The 17,471-nt window shown below is 40.3% G+C and overlaps 1 protein-coding gene across 2 annotated transcripts in view; it reads right to left on the reverse strand.

Moving 5' to 3' along the window:
- Positions 1 to 17,471, reverse strand: part of HS6ST3 (heparan sulfate 6-O-sulfotransferase 3) — a 299,952-nt gene that overhangs the window by 72,307 nt on the left and 210,174 nt on the right. Inside the window, exon 3 of one of the 2 annotated variants that reach the window (XM_071570445.1) lies at positions 7,639 to 7,652. The exons of the other annotated variant lie outside the window; for it this stretch is intronic. Within the exon in view, the coding sequence (XP_071426546.1) occupies positions 7,639 to 7,652 (14 nt within the window). The remainder of the gene's footprint in view (positions 1 to 7,638; positions 7,653 to 17,471) is intronic. 2 annotated transcript variants of the gene reach the window in all.

Consider the following 17,471-nt stretch of genomic DNA (forward strand, 5'->3'; position numbering starts at 1 on the left):
CTTCATAGCCACAGAATTAAAATCACCACAAATTTTACTACGGAACATAATGATTTGTTTAGTTTCCATCATCTATCTACTGACCTCAATTTCTGTCCTCCAAAGAGGACAGAAATACTATTCCTTCCACATGCCACCCACACCCTGCTCCTTTGGTCTATCTTCACACAGAGAAGAAAGGCTGCATTTGCAATGACCATCTGTAGTATCAAAACCATAATGATCACACAAAAATACAAAACAGCCTCACCCTTTTCCCCAGTTAGACCAAAATAACAAGCAAGTATCTAGCAGTGCCAAACAGCCTGTCCTTAGAGCTCAAACAGTGGTTTGGATTTTCCACATTTTGAGAAATAAATATGAATAAAACTACAAAGTTGAATAAATATATCCTGTAACAGAAGCAAAAAAAAATTTCAAGATGTTAGTACCTACTTCAGATTGTAAGACGCTTATTCAGATCTTTAATAGGCTGATTTCAGCCAGAGTTATGAGTAAAAAATATACAGATTCTGTATTTAAAGAATCTACCTGCTTTCCACAGTGATCCCTCTAAAAATTAAGCTCTTTATTTGTGCAAGAGTAGAGAAAAATATTAGTTACTATCAAAAATACTAAAACTTGGCTCAAAAAGAACCACCTTTTTAAGTGCAAGAATTAGTAAGGCAATGAAATAGAAGCAATATTTCAGAATATAGAGTATAATGCCATAACACACAATTCTTCACCTGAAAAACAAATGCACACAATAATGAAAACTTTCTTGAAAGAATCTAAGTGAAGATTGCTTACAGATAATGAGTGAACACATTCTGAAACAAGGAAAAATAAAGAAGAGTCCAGAATGGCAGTAATGTCTTGGATTTATGTAACATCCTCATTTACAACTTAAAAACAATAAACAATACACTAAGCTTTAAACTGACATATGAAATGGTGTGTAGGAAGCAGATAGTTCAGGAGGAGTGAAAAGAATGGACAGAAAACACCACCTGCGCAGAACACAAGAGATAGACATCTAAGACAAATATGCACAACTGGTCTACCAAAAGAGGCAGATCACAAAACTGGAAATCAAAGTAAAGGCCAGCAGAGAAGTGCAAAGTAAGATTAATTTGCCATGAAACAGGGCTGCAGTAAAGGCACACCAGACTCAGTTTGCACAGATGAGCAAACACCATGAAGTCTGCAGCCAAACCCACATCTGATCACAAGGCACCTTACCCACCGTTCTGTCTGCCTTCTGTAAGTACCCCCACAAACACATGTGCAAGGCCCACCACACCCAGTAAGCATGTGGTGGAAGCATTGACACAAGCACTGTGTCCCGTTCATGCTTTCTGCAGTAGGTGTGGTGGCCCCTCCTGGGGAGCTTAAGGGACAGTCTCCCCTGAGAAGGCTTCATGTCACATTCATAGTGGAGATGGCCAGCCAAGCAGATGAAACTATAGCTAATCTAAACTAACCCTCCCAAAAGATATATAAACAAGATAGCATGAGCAACATGTAATGCAATCACCACTGATGAAAACACCATCAACTAGATAATTTAAATTCCACAGGAATATTTGCTGGCAAGTCATGTCACATAAAGAGAGGGACTGAAGAGATGACCAGAAAAGTTTTTTTTTTTAGTTTTCATCAGTAAATAGGAAAACATTTCAAAAACTGACTGGGATCTTTCCTGCAGCCAAGAACATCTGGAGGAAATGTGTATGTCTATCCCTTACAACTACACTGGAGAAAATTAAACTAGAAGAACCCAATAATTACAAATTATAAAATTCTCAGGCAGCTAATATGTAGAATGCAATTTTTATCAAATAAAAGAGTTGCTAGCTATATTTCCTCTGTACAACCTGCTGACTTAAGATGGAGTCCATTCGTCAATACCTTGGGAAGCTGAACATCTTGTCACTTGAGAGAAAAAACACAAGAGGTTTTCAAGAGCCATACAAGGGAAATTCCTCCTGCTCCTACTGAAACTGTGGAATTTCTTCCCTCAGGTTTCCCATTGGTGGACTTCTTCAACTTTTAACTTTTTTTTTTATACTGATGCCGAAGGGGTTTTTTTTATTTTTTAATGTTCATATTTTGTAGATTTTAGGAACACAGTAAATGTAATGCTGTAGATTTTAGTGAATTAATATTTAGCAGCTTGCAGCATAAAGTCCTTCTATCTCTACCCTTGCTCCAGAACAGGCAGCTAAGATCTGCCAGCTATTTAGTCTCTCTCTCAAGGTACCAGATTAAAGCATATCAGAAAAGAACATAAACATGGAGCAGTGAGACCCGAAGCCCTGGAGAGCGTCCAGAAAACCTTTGTGTGCTGAAGAAGAAGTGGATGAAGACAGAGGGTCCCAACGACCCCAGCCCCAATTCAACAGGGGTGGGAACTGGGAGGGGACAGAGGTGGAACTGGACATGTGGACAGTAGTGATTGGATAGGTTATGTTATAAAAGCTATAGAACTTAGAGCTTGCAGGCGTGCGTGTCTATGTATTCCTGGATGAGCGGGGTTGCTCATTAAAGTGCCTGCCCATTATCTTATCTCCTACAAAACTTGGCTCGGAGTCTTTTTTACAGACTTTTACGGCAACAATACATAAGAAGCTTTCTCTACATTTGACAGAACTGTAGTATAGAGCCAAAAGGCTTAAGAGCATCTTGGCTACACTAGATAGGGTCTTCCTAGTGGTCACATCCTAATATTCTAATGACTTTTTCCCTTATGATTCATTGTATTCACACTTTATATAGCTGCATTTTGTTGTTATGGTTGATCTATTTTTTATATAGTGTGAATTACATAGGTTTTTCCCTGTTCTGCACTTTATAATTCAAACAAAAGATAAATACATTTCTATCTAATTTGAGATTATCTTCTCAAGGTCAGTTTCCCAACTTCTTCTGTTGTCAGTCAGCCCAGAATGCACTTATGCACAATGCTTAACTTTACGCAAGATAATCATCCCACTGTATAGCAATTTCCATAATGAAGTCAGTGCAAAAACTCTCTCAGCAGCTGCCTCAAAATTAAGAGATGTGGAAGGTCTCAAATCATAAATTCATTACCAGTCTCTTTAAAAGTCTGTATTTACTAAAACAAAACTACTGCAATCTTAGGAACCCTATTGTCAGCATCCTTTTCTTCTGAGACTGTCACCCCAGTGAGTAAAGTCAAACCACCAGAAATGGAGCAGAGTTCTGCTATTAGTGTGGTTATGCATATACTTTGTATTAATAGAATCAGTTGCCCTGAGGAATTAGCCATCTATATTCATGAACTAAATGAAATAGTATTCATTGAGCAGTTGATGACAGCACAGCTGCAAAACAGGTCAGTTCCTGTATTTAGGACTAGATCTTTGCTTTCTGTTGCAGATGAAGAATATTCTCTATGGGTTCAATAGCATTCCACCCCTTTTCTCCTTTCAGTCTTCTTCTCATTATAACTGGTATTTTAACTAGAGTCACTAGATTGAAGCATGTTTCATGGTGATACAAGGGAGTCCAGTGAGAAATGATTTAGGGAGTCAGGCAAAATGCAAACAGCAAGTAGTTTTTGAAGATACATTAGATCCCTTTCATATCTTAAATGCTATCTTCAAGCCAGCCTACTTTATCATGATTATGTTATCAACAAGCAGTTCAGCAGTTGGCCTCCTCTCAGCTAAAAAGTTTATGTCCATTTATAGATCCATTTGTATACAGTGAGGTATTCAATACACAACAGAGGAGCAAAATGTACTGAACTGATTTGAGAATAATAAAGAAAGGAAGCAGCACTATATGGTTAGGTGCTAACTACAAATTTTTCTTAATTATTTTCAAGGTGTTTACTTCCACTTTTGTCTTTTCATTGCATCTTTTTTCCCTTTTCAGTGATTCTACTGTGACACATGTGAAACAGGTTCTACTGTGAAAAGGGTTCAAAAATTACCTTGCCTTTATTCTCAATGTTCATTTCAAGAAATAACTTCACAACCAATTGGAGAGAACAACCAGAGGCAGAATAAGAACAGATATTTCATTTCCAGAATGCAGAGATCCAGTCATCAGATGTCACAGTCATGTATACAGCTGTGACAGAGGGACCTCATATGAATGTATTCATATAGCAGTTCACTGTACCAATAGGACCAAGAGACTTCCTTGGTCTGCATAAGCTCTGGGATTTGGTCCTCCCCTGGCTCTTGTGTATATGTATCTCTTGGGAGCAGGCCATCCTATGATTACTTTGCAAAGGAGGAACCCATACTTTATCAAGGGTTTATCTTCAGGACCTGTTCTGCTCTCCTTTGCCCTCTCTCCAATAATTCTGATAAGCATGCTGTTCTCCATGAATGTGAACCTCTTTTTCTCTCTTGACTGCCTGTAGTGCTCTATAAAGTTCACTCACACACAGACCTGCTACAGGATTCTGAAACATATGTCATTCTCTCCCATTTCCCTTACTTCTTGGAAACGTTTTACTGACAGATGTGACCTCCTGCTGTGGCTCCAAATCATGGTGGGGATTGCCCCCACCTTCTGTCCAGACCAGCACTCTCCTCCTTGCCGTTTCTCCACAAGCCTGCCCAAGGACGACAGGCTCCTGTTTTATTCACTCTTACTTCTGAGCATATCTGAAAGTCTCAAATGCTTATATTTCCAGTCATCGGTTCTGTCGTTCTGCAATGAGATACTCACACTGCTCCCAGTCCCCTCCTCCGTGTATCCTCCTAACGCACTCACTGCTTGATCATCGCTAACATCATCGAGCTTAACATCTCCTCAGTATTCCTCATCTGCTAATACATGTGGAAGAACTCACAGAGACAAAGGCACTCTCTGAAAAAGCAGTTTCCAGAATGCGAGAATTTTGCACAGCTGGTCATGGCTGTAAACACACAGAAGGTGCAAGATGATACAAAATAATATCTGTGGCACTACTTCAAAAAATACCAAAACCTCCTCTGTCCTATCAGCACATGAAACACTGTGCTGTATTTGCACATCACACTTTTTTCTACTTTTCTGGCAACAACATGCACCTTTTTTTTATCTTACAGGGTCTCAGCTGAGCACAATACACAGGGTAATACAGAAATTAAACATCTGTTGAGTAGCTTCATATAAGTTTAGAAAAAAAGAAGATAATGTAACTAGATTTACCCTAAGGAAATCAATAATAGACTATTTTTCAACCTTGTCACTAAAGCTTTTAAAAAAATAAAGTACAATGAAATCCTCTGGCAATGACTGTGCCTGCCAGGTAGGTAGGGAATATACCTTTTCACTCTGGATCTACTCTCATTTACAGTTCCCCGTTTGATATTTAGAAAATTTTACAACATTATTCATTATTAAGGCTGGATTCAAATCAGTAACCTCCAGATAGGAAGTTATATATTCCATTTGTTACTCAGTTCTCCAGGTAAGCACTTCTGCCTCAAACTCATGCATCAACTTTGAACATGGAAGCCACAGCTGATGACAGAGAAACACTGTTCATTGAAGTGTTGCTAATGCACTCCTGAGTCTGGCTAATTACACACAATCAACTGATTCTCAAACATCAGGATGCCAAATATTGCCTTAAATCACAACTACTTGATGGGAAACTTTCTATTGCCTGATAAGGTAAAAACATTTGAGTTAGGTAATGAAAATCAGATCCAACATTTTGAGACCAATCTCTTTAAGGTACTACACAGAAATCAAGACATTTAACACTCCTCCTGTTGCACAGAAAATAACCTCAGCTAGTGTCTTTCTTTCCTACCAAATTGAATAAAGACAAGCCTTTTAAAAAAAATCCCACAAAATATTCAAATGTGTGCAGTAAGAGTTTAATTATTGTTAAAACTAACCCATCTAAATTTGTACAGCAATACACTGCCTGGAAAACAGCAGTTCTGGCTCTTTATCCAAGACACACAATTCCCCATGAAATTCCACATGCACTATGGGACAGGATCAGCCTTCCACAGATAATCCATCAGGATCACACTCTAAAGTCAGCTGTTGCCTTCACTCTGGATCCAACTAATTTCACTTTTATTTGGAGTTCCCTGTTTGATATTTGAAGTAGCTAAAATATAGCTGGTCAAGATAACCTGAACCTCCAGCTGTAACTAACAGAGGAGTAGGGTTGTGGGAGACTGTTTCTGTGTTTGTAAATCCCTGTAGATGTGTAATAGCTACAGAAATAGCAAGATGATAAAGGTAAGGAATACATCAGCTAATAAATCAGACCAAGGTGAAACTATTGATACCAAACAGCCTACAACAGGTTGTACCATTAACTCAGCTTTGTTTCACAGGCTAAAAGTATAATTTATTTCAATGCTACAAATCTAGATAACTAGCAACTTGACCTATATCTGTCAATATGATCTCCATACTTCTAATGCTGAAAAGCATGGAAAGGAGCAAGCATGGAGTGAGCATGCCAGGGTTTGATCTCCCTTCCTCCAGGCACACACCTGTCTGTGCCCCAAACATGGCACATCAGAGTCATTCCCTGTTTTGCCACCAGGCTCTTGGTTGTGCTCCCTGCCACAAGCCTCTTACAGGGGTTTAGGCTTCTATAGAGGAACTTCTGAGTAGGTCAGGTCTGAGTCAGGTCTTCAAAATACCCACATGTTCATATTTTGTGCTGTTAAGACAAAACACCCTGTTTGATACTTGACACTGTACCCCAGAATTTTGTTTGTGTGAGTAACCTGACCACTGTTCTTCAGAGTTATGGCTGTTCACTCATTTGTGCTCAGCCATTAATATAGTATTATTTTGAAACACTTCATTCCAAAATCAAAGAAAGTAGGGAGAACAAAGAACCCAAACAAGCCAATTCCTCATCAGTTTGGGCATTCTTAGAATAAAATCAAGACTTATGCATTTGCAAAGGACAGCATCCGTGTAAGGCTTCTGGAGAGGAACATGGACAATCTTTACATTGCTCAAAGTTGACAATTAAGCCTGGAAATGGTAAGAATTCAAGATACAGCCTGAACTGCAGCACTTGAGTTCCAGAGCTTAAGGCACTGCTTTGCATTGTGGATCTCCTTTCTGTGAACTCTACCAACATCTGTTAAACAGAAGTCAGGCACCGAGATCACAGATATGGATGCAGTTCTAGTAAGGCCTGGAAACACTGACTACCACCACAAACAAATGCTTTACAGTTACAATGCAGATGCATGTGATCATGAATGCCTGTGCAGGACCTCCTACTATTTTTCATTAGTCTACTAAAATCAAACCAAAGTACAGCACTGACTGCCATTCCTACATGAAGCAGAGATGTCTGTCCCCTTGGAAAACAGGCATGTATTGATAAGCTGTCATGTCAGCTGAAGTTAGAAATGAAGTGCACCTAAATCAACCTTGGAAGATAAAACTTTCAATAGTAGATTTGCAATGCTGTAATTGGAAATGGATCTGCCGCTTTGTATTTTAAAGGCCAAATGCTTCTACTTCTTTGTTCCCTTTTTTTATTTTCCCTTTTCCCTTCTCTTTTCTCCAAATTAACATTTGAAGCACTTGAGAATGCTAATTGAGTTTCACTTCATTCAGACAGCAAATAATGACCTCAAGCTAGTAAGACAAGTTAATAGTTCCCTGCAGGTAAAAGACCAAATGCTTGAAGACCTTGAGGATCTCAACTGTTAAACTTAAGTATGCATTCAAAGCAGCTCTGAGCATCTAATAACACAGGTCACAGATCATCAATCAGAACTGTTGAAAAAAAAAACCTTCAAAAACAAAGAGCACTGCAAAACACACGGAGGTAACTTTCTTTCAACATTTCCTGTAACACAGCCAACTGAAAGGTGCTTTTAAGTAAAGAAATAAAAAAACCACAACCTGGATACTCAATGTGTATGGAAAGGTGTGCTCAATGAAGACATTAACTCATCCCAGAAATCTAACAAATATGTTTCAGTAAGCCATCTATCAGAGACAGCTTCCTTTCCATTGCAATAACATTGCATATTCTTCTTGTAATCACTTCATAGGATTCAAAATACAAATTTGATTATAGTATATCTATGAAGATGAAATGCTTACAGAAATCATAATGCTGTTTAAAGTCACAAAACAAACATTTCACAGCCTCTAAACTGAGAAGAGCTATAAAAGCGCCCAAAGCATAATAGTCACTCCACAAATCATCTTCATGTCAGGATGGACAAAAATGTATGACTTAAACAGTAAAAACACTCACAGAAAAATATTGTCCCTCTTTAAAATGTAGTTGTTGACAAATAAATGGGTAATTTTGACAAACTAATCAAGTTTAAACTCACAGCCCTCTATTAAAATTACATAAATGTGTTTTAAAAGTTAACATATGTTGATGGATCATGTACAAATTAATAAATCACATAACGCGGATTAAAAAAATAGTCAATTATGAGATACCCAAAATTTGGGGGTTCAATATAGTTTCATAGTAATCACTGTGTCTTATAATCGTTTAGGCTGCTAAATTAACTTACTGTTTAGAAGGAGAAAAGCTGTGGCTTACAATTTTGTATTTTTTATTTGAAGTCTTTTCCTTAATTAGTTTTGGTTTCAGCACAACTAGCAGGTGTAAAGAGCATATTTTCTTTGATTGCATGAGTTCATCTACAGTTAAGACACCAACTCTGAATCGAATATTTGCAAAGCTTGTTTTTCTCCCCAACACATGAATATAAATTATGTGGTAGGGAAGGGGAACCTAGTAAATGCAAAGGATGAAGGACATGCACAGATATTTATGGGTGTGCAACAGTATAGGTAGGTTGCTGATACATCTTTCAAGTTTATCCCAACAGGCAAAGGGTGGTCCTGTGGTGTAATGGAGAGTACTCTGGACTCTGAATCCAAAGGACTTGAGTTCAAGTCTCAGTGGGACCGTCCCCTGGCAGTTCAATGCCTCCCTGCCATCCCATCCTGTCACATCTCAGATGCTCAGCAGGGTCAGCCCCGGTTAATACCAGGTGCTGTGACAGTCACGAGGACTTCACTGTCACTGTCCAAGCTCACTTGGCCATGGCAGATGGACCTTGGGACTTAAACGGTGGGGCCAGTTCTGTGCACTCTGTGCCTCACCTAAAGAATCCCCTGTGCAGGTTTGAAGGTCATACCCATGTGGGGAGAGCCCTTCCCAAATCTTTGTTCCTGAAGCTTGGCCATACATACATCCCAACAGGCTCAGAGCCATTGCAGTCCTTGCTTTGTTTGGTGCTTCATGTCAGAGTAGGTCTAAGAGGAAGGAGGACATGAATGCTCTCACAGGCTGTAGCTCAAAGAGGCTGAGCACTGCCTGATACCCAGTTTTATTAACTTTCCTGATACACCACAGGACTACCAAAGACACAAGGCTGGCAGAACACTGAGGGACTGCTGTAAGCATAACCCTGACACTTTGCTGAGACATACAGTTGAAGTCTCTACACTGATAGCTGCCTAGACACCCAGAAAACTCTGTCCAACAAGTGACTACAAACAATGATGGAATTTAGTAAATCTGTTGCTTCAAAGTGAAAACCTGACATTGACAGTACTACAGCAATAAAGATAAAACAATGCAATCACTATAAATCTGACATAAAATTCTAGCTTTTTTTTAAAGCACCCATTTCCATTCAAACAGGAAGGGCACAAATCATGAGTGAAACAAAAAGCAAATATGAAATATATCAAACACTATTTTCTGCATAATAAAAATTAAAGAGAAATATTTGATTGGAGCTTGCTAATGTTTAAACCACTTGAATTAATGTTCTGCATAAACAGTATGATGAGTTTGCAAAGAGAAGCCTCAAAATTGAATGTGAAAGACAGTTTCAACTAGAAAAAACTATATATGAGTGGCTTTTCCTGTTCTTTGGTCTTTCTTCTGGAAAAAATGCAAAATAATATTAAAAAACCCCAAGCACTTAAAACATACTTTTTTATTTTATCACTACTGTCTTTACACTAAGTTACGTTTAGAGACTTAAAACCTTCTATTTAAGGCAGTTCACCCTTCTCAATTCAGTGTGATTTCCTGCATGGCTCAGTTTGCTTTTCCTAGGACTCTGGTTTTGACCCTCTCTGAACATTATGAGAAGCACACTGTAAAGAAGTTTCTATACAGTTTTGTCTGTAGTGGTTACATGCATCGTAGTGCTTTCCCAAACAACACTCATATTATCTTGTTGTTTCTGAACAAAGCTTTGCAATCAAAAGGCTGCATCATCGAGGTTCAGGATGGTCCCCAAGGAACATGAAATGGCTTCCAGAAAGACTTCATGCAAGTACACACAAGTCACAGTTACAATGTCTGGCCCAAAGCAAAGAGAAAAAGGTGCTCCGGAAAGACCTGCTATTTATTTTGCTGCCAGTGCCCCAATCTAACAAGAAAAACACATCACCTGCATACATGCAAATGCATCCCACAATATTGGAGCAGCACTGGTACTAGTTCATGCATCATTCCAGCCCTGGCAGCCAGAAGGGCCAACGCTGTCCTGGGGGGCATCAGGCACAGCATCGCCCAGCCAGTCAGGGGAGGAGTTTGTCCCACTCTGCTCTGCACTGGGGTGGCCTTACCTTGAATATTGTGTGCAATTTTGGGCAGTGTAATATAAGAAAGATACTACGTTCTTAGAGAGTGTCCAAAGGAGGACAACAAAGATGTTGAAGGGCCTTGAGGAGAGGCCATATGAGGAGTGGCTGAGGTCACTTAGTCTGTTCAGCCTGGAGAAGAAGACACTGAGGGGAGACCTCATTGCAGTTGCAATCTCTTTGTGAGGAGAAGAGGAGGGGCAGGCACCGATCTCTTCTCTGTGGTGAGCAGTGACAGAACCTGAGGGAATGGCCTGAAGTTGTATCAGGGAAGGTTTAGGTTAGATATCAGAATAAGGTTCTTCCCCCAGACGGTGGTTGGGCACTGGAACAGGCTCCCCAGGGAAGTGGTCACAGCACCAAGCCTGACAGAGTTCAAAAAGCTTTTGGATGATACTCTCAGGCACATGGTGTGATTCTTGGGGATCGTTCTGTACAGGGCTAAGGGTTGGACTCCATGATTCTGCTGGGTCACTTCCAACTCAGTATATTCTGTGATTCTGTGATTCTCTAAATAGTTCAGTTGCTTTCTCCATAGTGTCGTTCTTATTTTCAATAAAAAATGGTTCCCCAAGGCCATGTGCAACATCACATAGGTCTGTTGCCTTCAAACTAAAGAAGAGTTCAGACTTCTGCAAGAAGTACTGTGATGGGCACCAGTTTTTAGAACCAACCTGAACAAAGGACAATTAGCTAACTGGACCACAGTTAAAACAATACAGACCAAATTAACTACTAAACTAAGTTTATATATTGATTACCTTTCAATCAGTTTAATGAAGTTAACACTTAGAGTAGGTCTCACTCACCTCACAGTGGAGGCTAGCATCATCCACTTATTTTGAGAAACCTAAATCCTTGTGTTTCTAGACTTTGTGGCATCACCTGAATGCTGATCAGTTCTATCTCACTCCCTAAAAAATGAATGTCAAAAAGATCTGTGTAATATTTACAGAATGTTATGCTGCCATATACAGCACTTTCTATAAGCACCCTTGTACATGAATAGAGAAAGCCTCAGTTTCATAACTTGTACACAATTCAATTCCAGGTGTAGCATTAATTTTTCATCCTAGGGTATCACAGTTGGAGCTGCTCTGATTTTCTGATTTATAGCAAAGAAACACAGGTGCTGCAGTGCTTTGTTTAGGGGGAGAGAAGACAGTACAGCATTTCCATGCAAAGTTCTGAGGAATTATGCATGACTCAACCCAAATTTAATACAGGTTCATATTGTCCTTGTTTAGATGTACATATGTAATAGCTAAATTTAATAACATCAGAGATCTGTTCACAGACTTTCAATGCTCAATGGGCTCAGTCAGCTTGAAAAAATCATAAAGCTATGGGAAAATATTAAACATTGTTACAACTAAAATCTTACATGGCAATGACTGAAACAAGGTAGTGAAAAAGGCAGTTAATTTTAGTATTTCCTTATGTAGTTTGTCAGTTCATCTTTCACAGTTATAAATATTCATAGGAGAGCAGAAAGAAAAGAAATGGTAAAGGATTTTTTGTTTGCTAAAAAAAAAAATTTGTCCTCTTACTGTGAGTTCTCACCTACTCTCACCTTCTTCCTACTACCAGCAGCTTTGGCTACCCATTTTTTAAATTGTTTTTTTTTGGGGGGTGGGGGGGTGGGGGGTGTTGGGTTGGGGTTTTTTAAGCCTTCTCCTTGCTTTCCTCCTTTTTTCTTAGACTTGGGAAGAACTCAGCATGGAAATTACCAGCTCTTTTAGTTCCTTCTTTAACAGCAAGTGTTCTGTTGTTAGGCATATGCATTACTAAATATGATTACTTTGACGTGAATTTATGAAAACTGGCTTCTGTTTTTAGTGCCTGTGTCTCTACCTACATTCTATCCTGCTCATCTGTTGCCTAGCCAAAATTGTCTGAACTTGGGCCAGTTTGTACATTGCTTTATAGTGCATGCCTCACTGAGACCTTAAACTTTAACTGATATTCTAAGACACTGTTCCTTGCAGAACTGAATAAAAAGATCCTTAACAGAAACTGTACTGGCTAAAAACTTATCCTACTGCCATGCAGACAAAAAGTCTAGGGACCAGACAGGCACTGGGCTTTTACCTACGATTCTGCAAATGTTACTTGCCCAGCAGGTGTGCTGGCCCCAGCTACAAACTGTCAGCAGATTTTAAATTCATGGTTCTTGGTAACCTTTCAGATTATAACCCTCTCTGGGCATGTCATGTAGACTCCAGCAGGGGAGCAGGGAGCATCCTCTCTGACCACAACCCTTACATTTCTTCTCCAGAACAAGTAAGGTCCTCTGGAAGTTCATGTAACTGGAGTATCTTCTTGACTCTATTAACTCACAAGTAACTCGTGCATTTTGAGAGGGAGACTAAGGCTGCTCAATCGGGGCAATTGTTGTAAGACAATAGGGTACCAACCTGAAAATGGCACCTTCAGTCAATCAGATCCAAGAATGGATTTTCCTTTTATCAGTAATGGTGCAGGCTACATCCATATTCTGGGGATCCCTGCTCTGGGACAATTTAGCATCATCCTTACCCATTAAACCAGCTTTCTTCGTACCTGCATTCTTTCTGGACCCAACTTCTACAGCACAATAGGTGAAAGCTCTGCTGAGGACAGCTCAAGACCTAATGGTGAGGACTATTCCCTCACCAGGAGGTTAGGTCAACCATCTCCAAGTTGACCAGCAACCAGAACCTGTATCCCCCCACTCCCTGGCTGACAGGTCCAACCATTTACAATAAAAAATAGAGTCTACCATCAAAATCCATTTCAGACCTGACCAGATCTTGTTTTGTGGACATCTCTTGGAGATTTATACACTTCTTTTCTAAGTTCCTCTGATAATACATTCAGAGCCTGAATCTTTCCTAGGCCACTGGAATTAAGCGTTTAGAGACCTCAGTGAATAAGTAACAAGTTCAGGAATGCAATTAGATAGCTCCTGAAATTCATCAGACTGGGTATCTATCTGCACTTAAACTTTAGGTATTGAAGTCTTAGCACAGCAGGGTTTAGGAGTCTAATCTCATCCATGGCCACCTACAAATCACAGGAGCTGCACCATAAATCCAGGCCTCACAGCTGAACTTCCACAAAAGCAGAAATTATCTGAAACCTATGGCTTCAAATTGCCCATGTGACCCTGAACTACCTGTATATATAAAGTGTGGTGAACAAAACCAGTAAGTAACCCAAAAGGTCCTCTAGCCAGGAATATGCACAAATGCCTTCTTGACAGGTAGGCTTAACAACCTTCAGCACTGCCTATGGAAACTGTGGCATCACCTCATGCATTCCAGTGTTTCATTACCCTTACCATTAAAAGGGATTCCTAATAGCTAATACAATTTCTTTTTCTGGTAATGAAATCTGTAATTTTGCTATCCTATCCCTTCCCCTATGCAGCAGCATTTATGCGTAAGTACTATGTTTTAATACAAAAATTTCCTTAATTCATTGAACACCTTTGAAGATTCCCAAATCTATCACTGACACCAAAATTATAAATCTCTGCTTCATAAAGCATAATAGCTGCTTCATTAACTCAGATAGAATAATTATAGTCATTTAAACAAACCTGAATTACACACATCCAACTAAGCACACCAGCACGATTCAGAAAGTTTCAAACTACAATTAGATGTTATTTTCTATACCTGAAAGTAGTGCAACCACAGTGATGTATTTGAAAGTTGCTGTTCAGCTGTCCAGACCAGTAACCACATTACAAAGTGCACCATAGAATATGTCAGTCTCTTGGAAGAGACTGAAGGACTGAGGGTGGTTGGAGTTCCCAGCTACAGGACACCTTATCCTGCTTGCTGGTTTGTCTGAATTAAAATTAGAGGTTTGGAATGACAACCTGCCACTTTCCCTCAGTCTAAATTAATATTGAACAATTGTGCAAAAGGCAGAACTTCCAGGATAAAAACATTCTCTACTGTAACCCAGAGAAAAGCCTGCAAGAGGAAAAAATGCTATCTCCCCTCATTAGGATTAATCCTTAATTAATCAGGGCTTCTGATCATTACAAGGTTGCATTTATTTTAAATGAATACAACATAACTTATGGGAAAAAAGCATAGCTCTGTATCTTGCACCATGAGTGCATCTGCTTTAATTGTCAATAAAAGTCAAAACATACAGTACAGAAGGAATGCCTATAAATTTAATCAACTGACCCACTGCTCACTTGCTTTCCAACAGGTAAGAAAAAAGGAATTGAGCTGTAAAATTTGTTCTTGGCAGGAACTTGGCATCCGCTGTCAAGTCAGAGTCCAAAGAAAATCAGCATCACAAATTTCAAATACACTGACTTAGCTCATGTAAATCAAAACACACAGCTTTGATTTAAATCATAATGGATTTAAATCCTGCCAGACCGTCAGACCCACAAATGGGGCAGGAGGGATTCTGGCAAAGCGAATAGGGACAGAAGTCCCAAAAGATTTTGCCCTGGTATGGTTACGAGTTGTTTGACACCTATTTTTCAATGCTGATAGTAGATGTAAACAGCAGTTAAACCATTCCTATGTCTCACTCATGAAATACTATTTAATAAAAAGTATCCCAGTACTGCATTCTCTGAATCTCACCCTTTTTGACTAGAAGGTATTTCAGACATCATGCTGGGGGAAGTTCTTTTGACTAATCTCTAGAAATCCTATTGTCATTTTTAATTAGGACTCACCAGCAAACAGCAATCGTGTTCTCTCATAAGCAACTCCCAGATTTAGAAGAGATGCTTGAAGCTAAAACAGGGTGAATTCCCTACTCTCCAATAAAAAGCATAAACAACACTAGTAATGAGAATCAGGACTGCAAAAGAAACAACCTGTAGCCCACAGGGTGGGCTCTTGGAAGAGTAGGACTGGAAAGGGTAGATCTTCATCTTTGATAGATCAATCGCCTCATAAATAAGCAGTAAAATGGGGAGGAAATACTGGAATTCCTCGTTAATAATTTACCCAAAACTATAGACAAGTTTACTTTTGTATAAGAAGAAAATATCTGCAAGGGAACAAAGTGTGTTTCATAACATTGTAAGGTGAAAGCATTCACAGAATTTACAGTAACAAGGAGCTGGGGTTTGGCTGCTGCTCTTCCAACTGTTATCAGGTGAGTGAGAGGCAAGATTTCCTCAGCAGCAGCGGTTTGTAAAAGCTTCATAAGGGAGGAAGTGAGGTGCTCTGCTCATTTTTTCCTGGGGTTTGGCTGCTTCTCCTCCAACAGTTTTCAGGTGAGTGAGAGGCGGAGCTTGCTCATTAGCAAGGGGTTGAGAAGGCTGTAAAAACATCTCTGGGGACTGCGGCAAACAGGAGCGGGCAAATGGGTGTGGCACAGCAGTTCACATGGCAGTTCATGCAGGCAGGGCACAAGCCTAGGTGGTTGGGTTTTTTTCTTGGTTTTTTTTCCCCCAACTCTAGGCAGTCATGCCTTCCAAAAAAATGAAAGCCGTTGCCACTGTTACCAGTAGAGGTGTGTCAACACAGACAGATGTCAACACAGACAGAACCCTCTAAAAAGGATGCAGCCACTCAGGCCTCTGGCTGCATAGACTGTTTGAGCCTGGAACTGCTACCAGAGGACAGTGTGAGAAGCACCTGCATAAGATGTGAGCAGGTGAACGATTTCCTGGGTCTGGTGGCAGAGCTAAAGGAAGAGGTGGAAAGGCTCAGAAGCATAAGGGAGAGTGAAAGGGAAATTAACTGGTGAAGTCACACCCTTTTGACTCCTAAGGAAGCCCAGCAGGAGGTGGTGAAGCCCAGCCCCTCCTGCCATCAGGCAGATAGAACAGATCATATGGATGGGGATGAATGGAAACAGGTGCTTGGTTGCAGAGGCAAAAAACCCTCTCAACTCCTTTCACCTGCTGGGGTGCCCTGGACTCAGAAAGTCTGATGGAGGACAGTCAGGAGGAAAATCTGTCTACAAGGTCTTCTGCCAGATGGATTACAACTACAGATACAAGGAAAAAGAGAAGGGTTGCTGTAATTGGTGACTCCCTTTTGAGGGGAACTGAGGGCCCTATATGTCAGCCAGACCCGTCCCACAGGGAGGTTTGCTGCCTTTCTGGGGCCAGGGTGATGGATATTACTAAGAGACTTCCTAAGCTAATTCAACCCTCAGACTATTACCCGCTCTTGGTTGTCTAGGCTGGAAGTGATGACATCAATAAAAGGAGTACCAGGGTAATTAAAAAAGATTTTAAGGCACTGTCCCGATCTCTTCATGGGACTGGAGCACAGGTAGTAATTGCCTCAGTTCCTGTGGTAGCCGGGATGAATGAGGAGATAAATGAGGAGAGGTTTAGGAAAGCCCAACTTACCAATAGGTGGCTTAGGGGATGGTGCTACCATCAAAATTTTGGAGTTTTTGATCATGGGGCATACTCCGTGTTGTCTAGTCTGCTCAAATCAGATGGGCTTCATTTATCTAGGAAGGGCAAAAGAACTGTAGCCCATAAGTTGGCAGGGCTGGTTGGGAGGGCTTTAAACTAGGTTTGAAGGGGGAAGGGACGGCAACTGGGCTCTCCAGAGATAGGCCTAAGGGCATAGAGCCCAAGTTGAGAATGAAATCAATGGCCCAGCTGAAGTGCATGTACACCAATGCACACAGTATGGGAAACAAACAAGAGGAGATGGAAGCCATAGTGCAGCAGGAAAACTATGACATAGTTGCTGTCACAGAAACATGGTGGGATGACTGGCACGACTGGAGTGCCATTATGGGGAGCTACAAGCTCTTTAGAAAGGACAGGCAGGGAAGGAGAGGTGGAGGGGTGGCCTTATATGTTAGAGAGTCTCTTGACTCTGTTGAAGTTGAGGTCAGCAGTGACAAGGTTGAGTGCCTGTGGACCAGAATCAGGGGGAAGGCCA

Source organism: Pithys albifrons, chromosome 1, assembly GCF_047495875.1.
Source record: "Pithys albifrons albifrons isolate INPA30051 chromosome 1, PitAlb_v1, whole genome shotgun sequence".
NCBI lineage: Eukaryota > Metazoa > Chordata > Aves > Passeriformes > Thamnophilidae > Pithys > Pithys albifrons.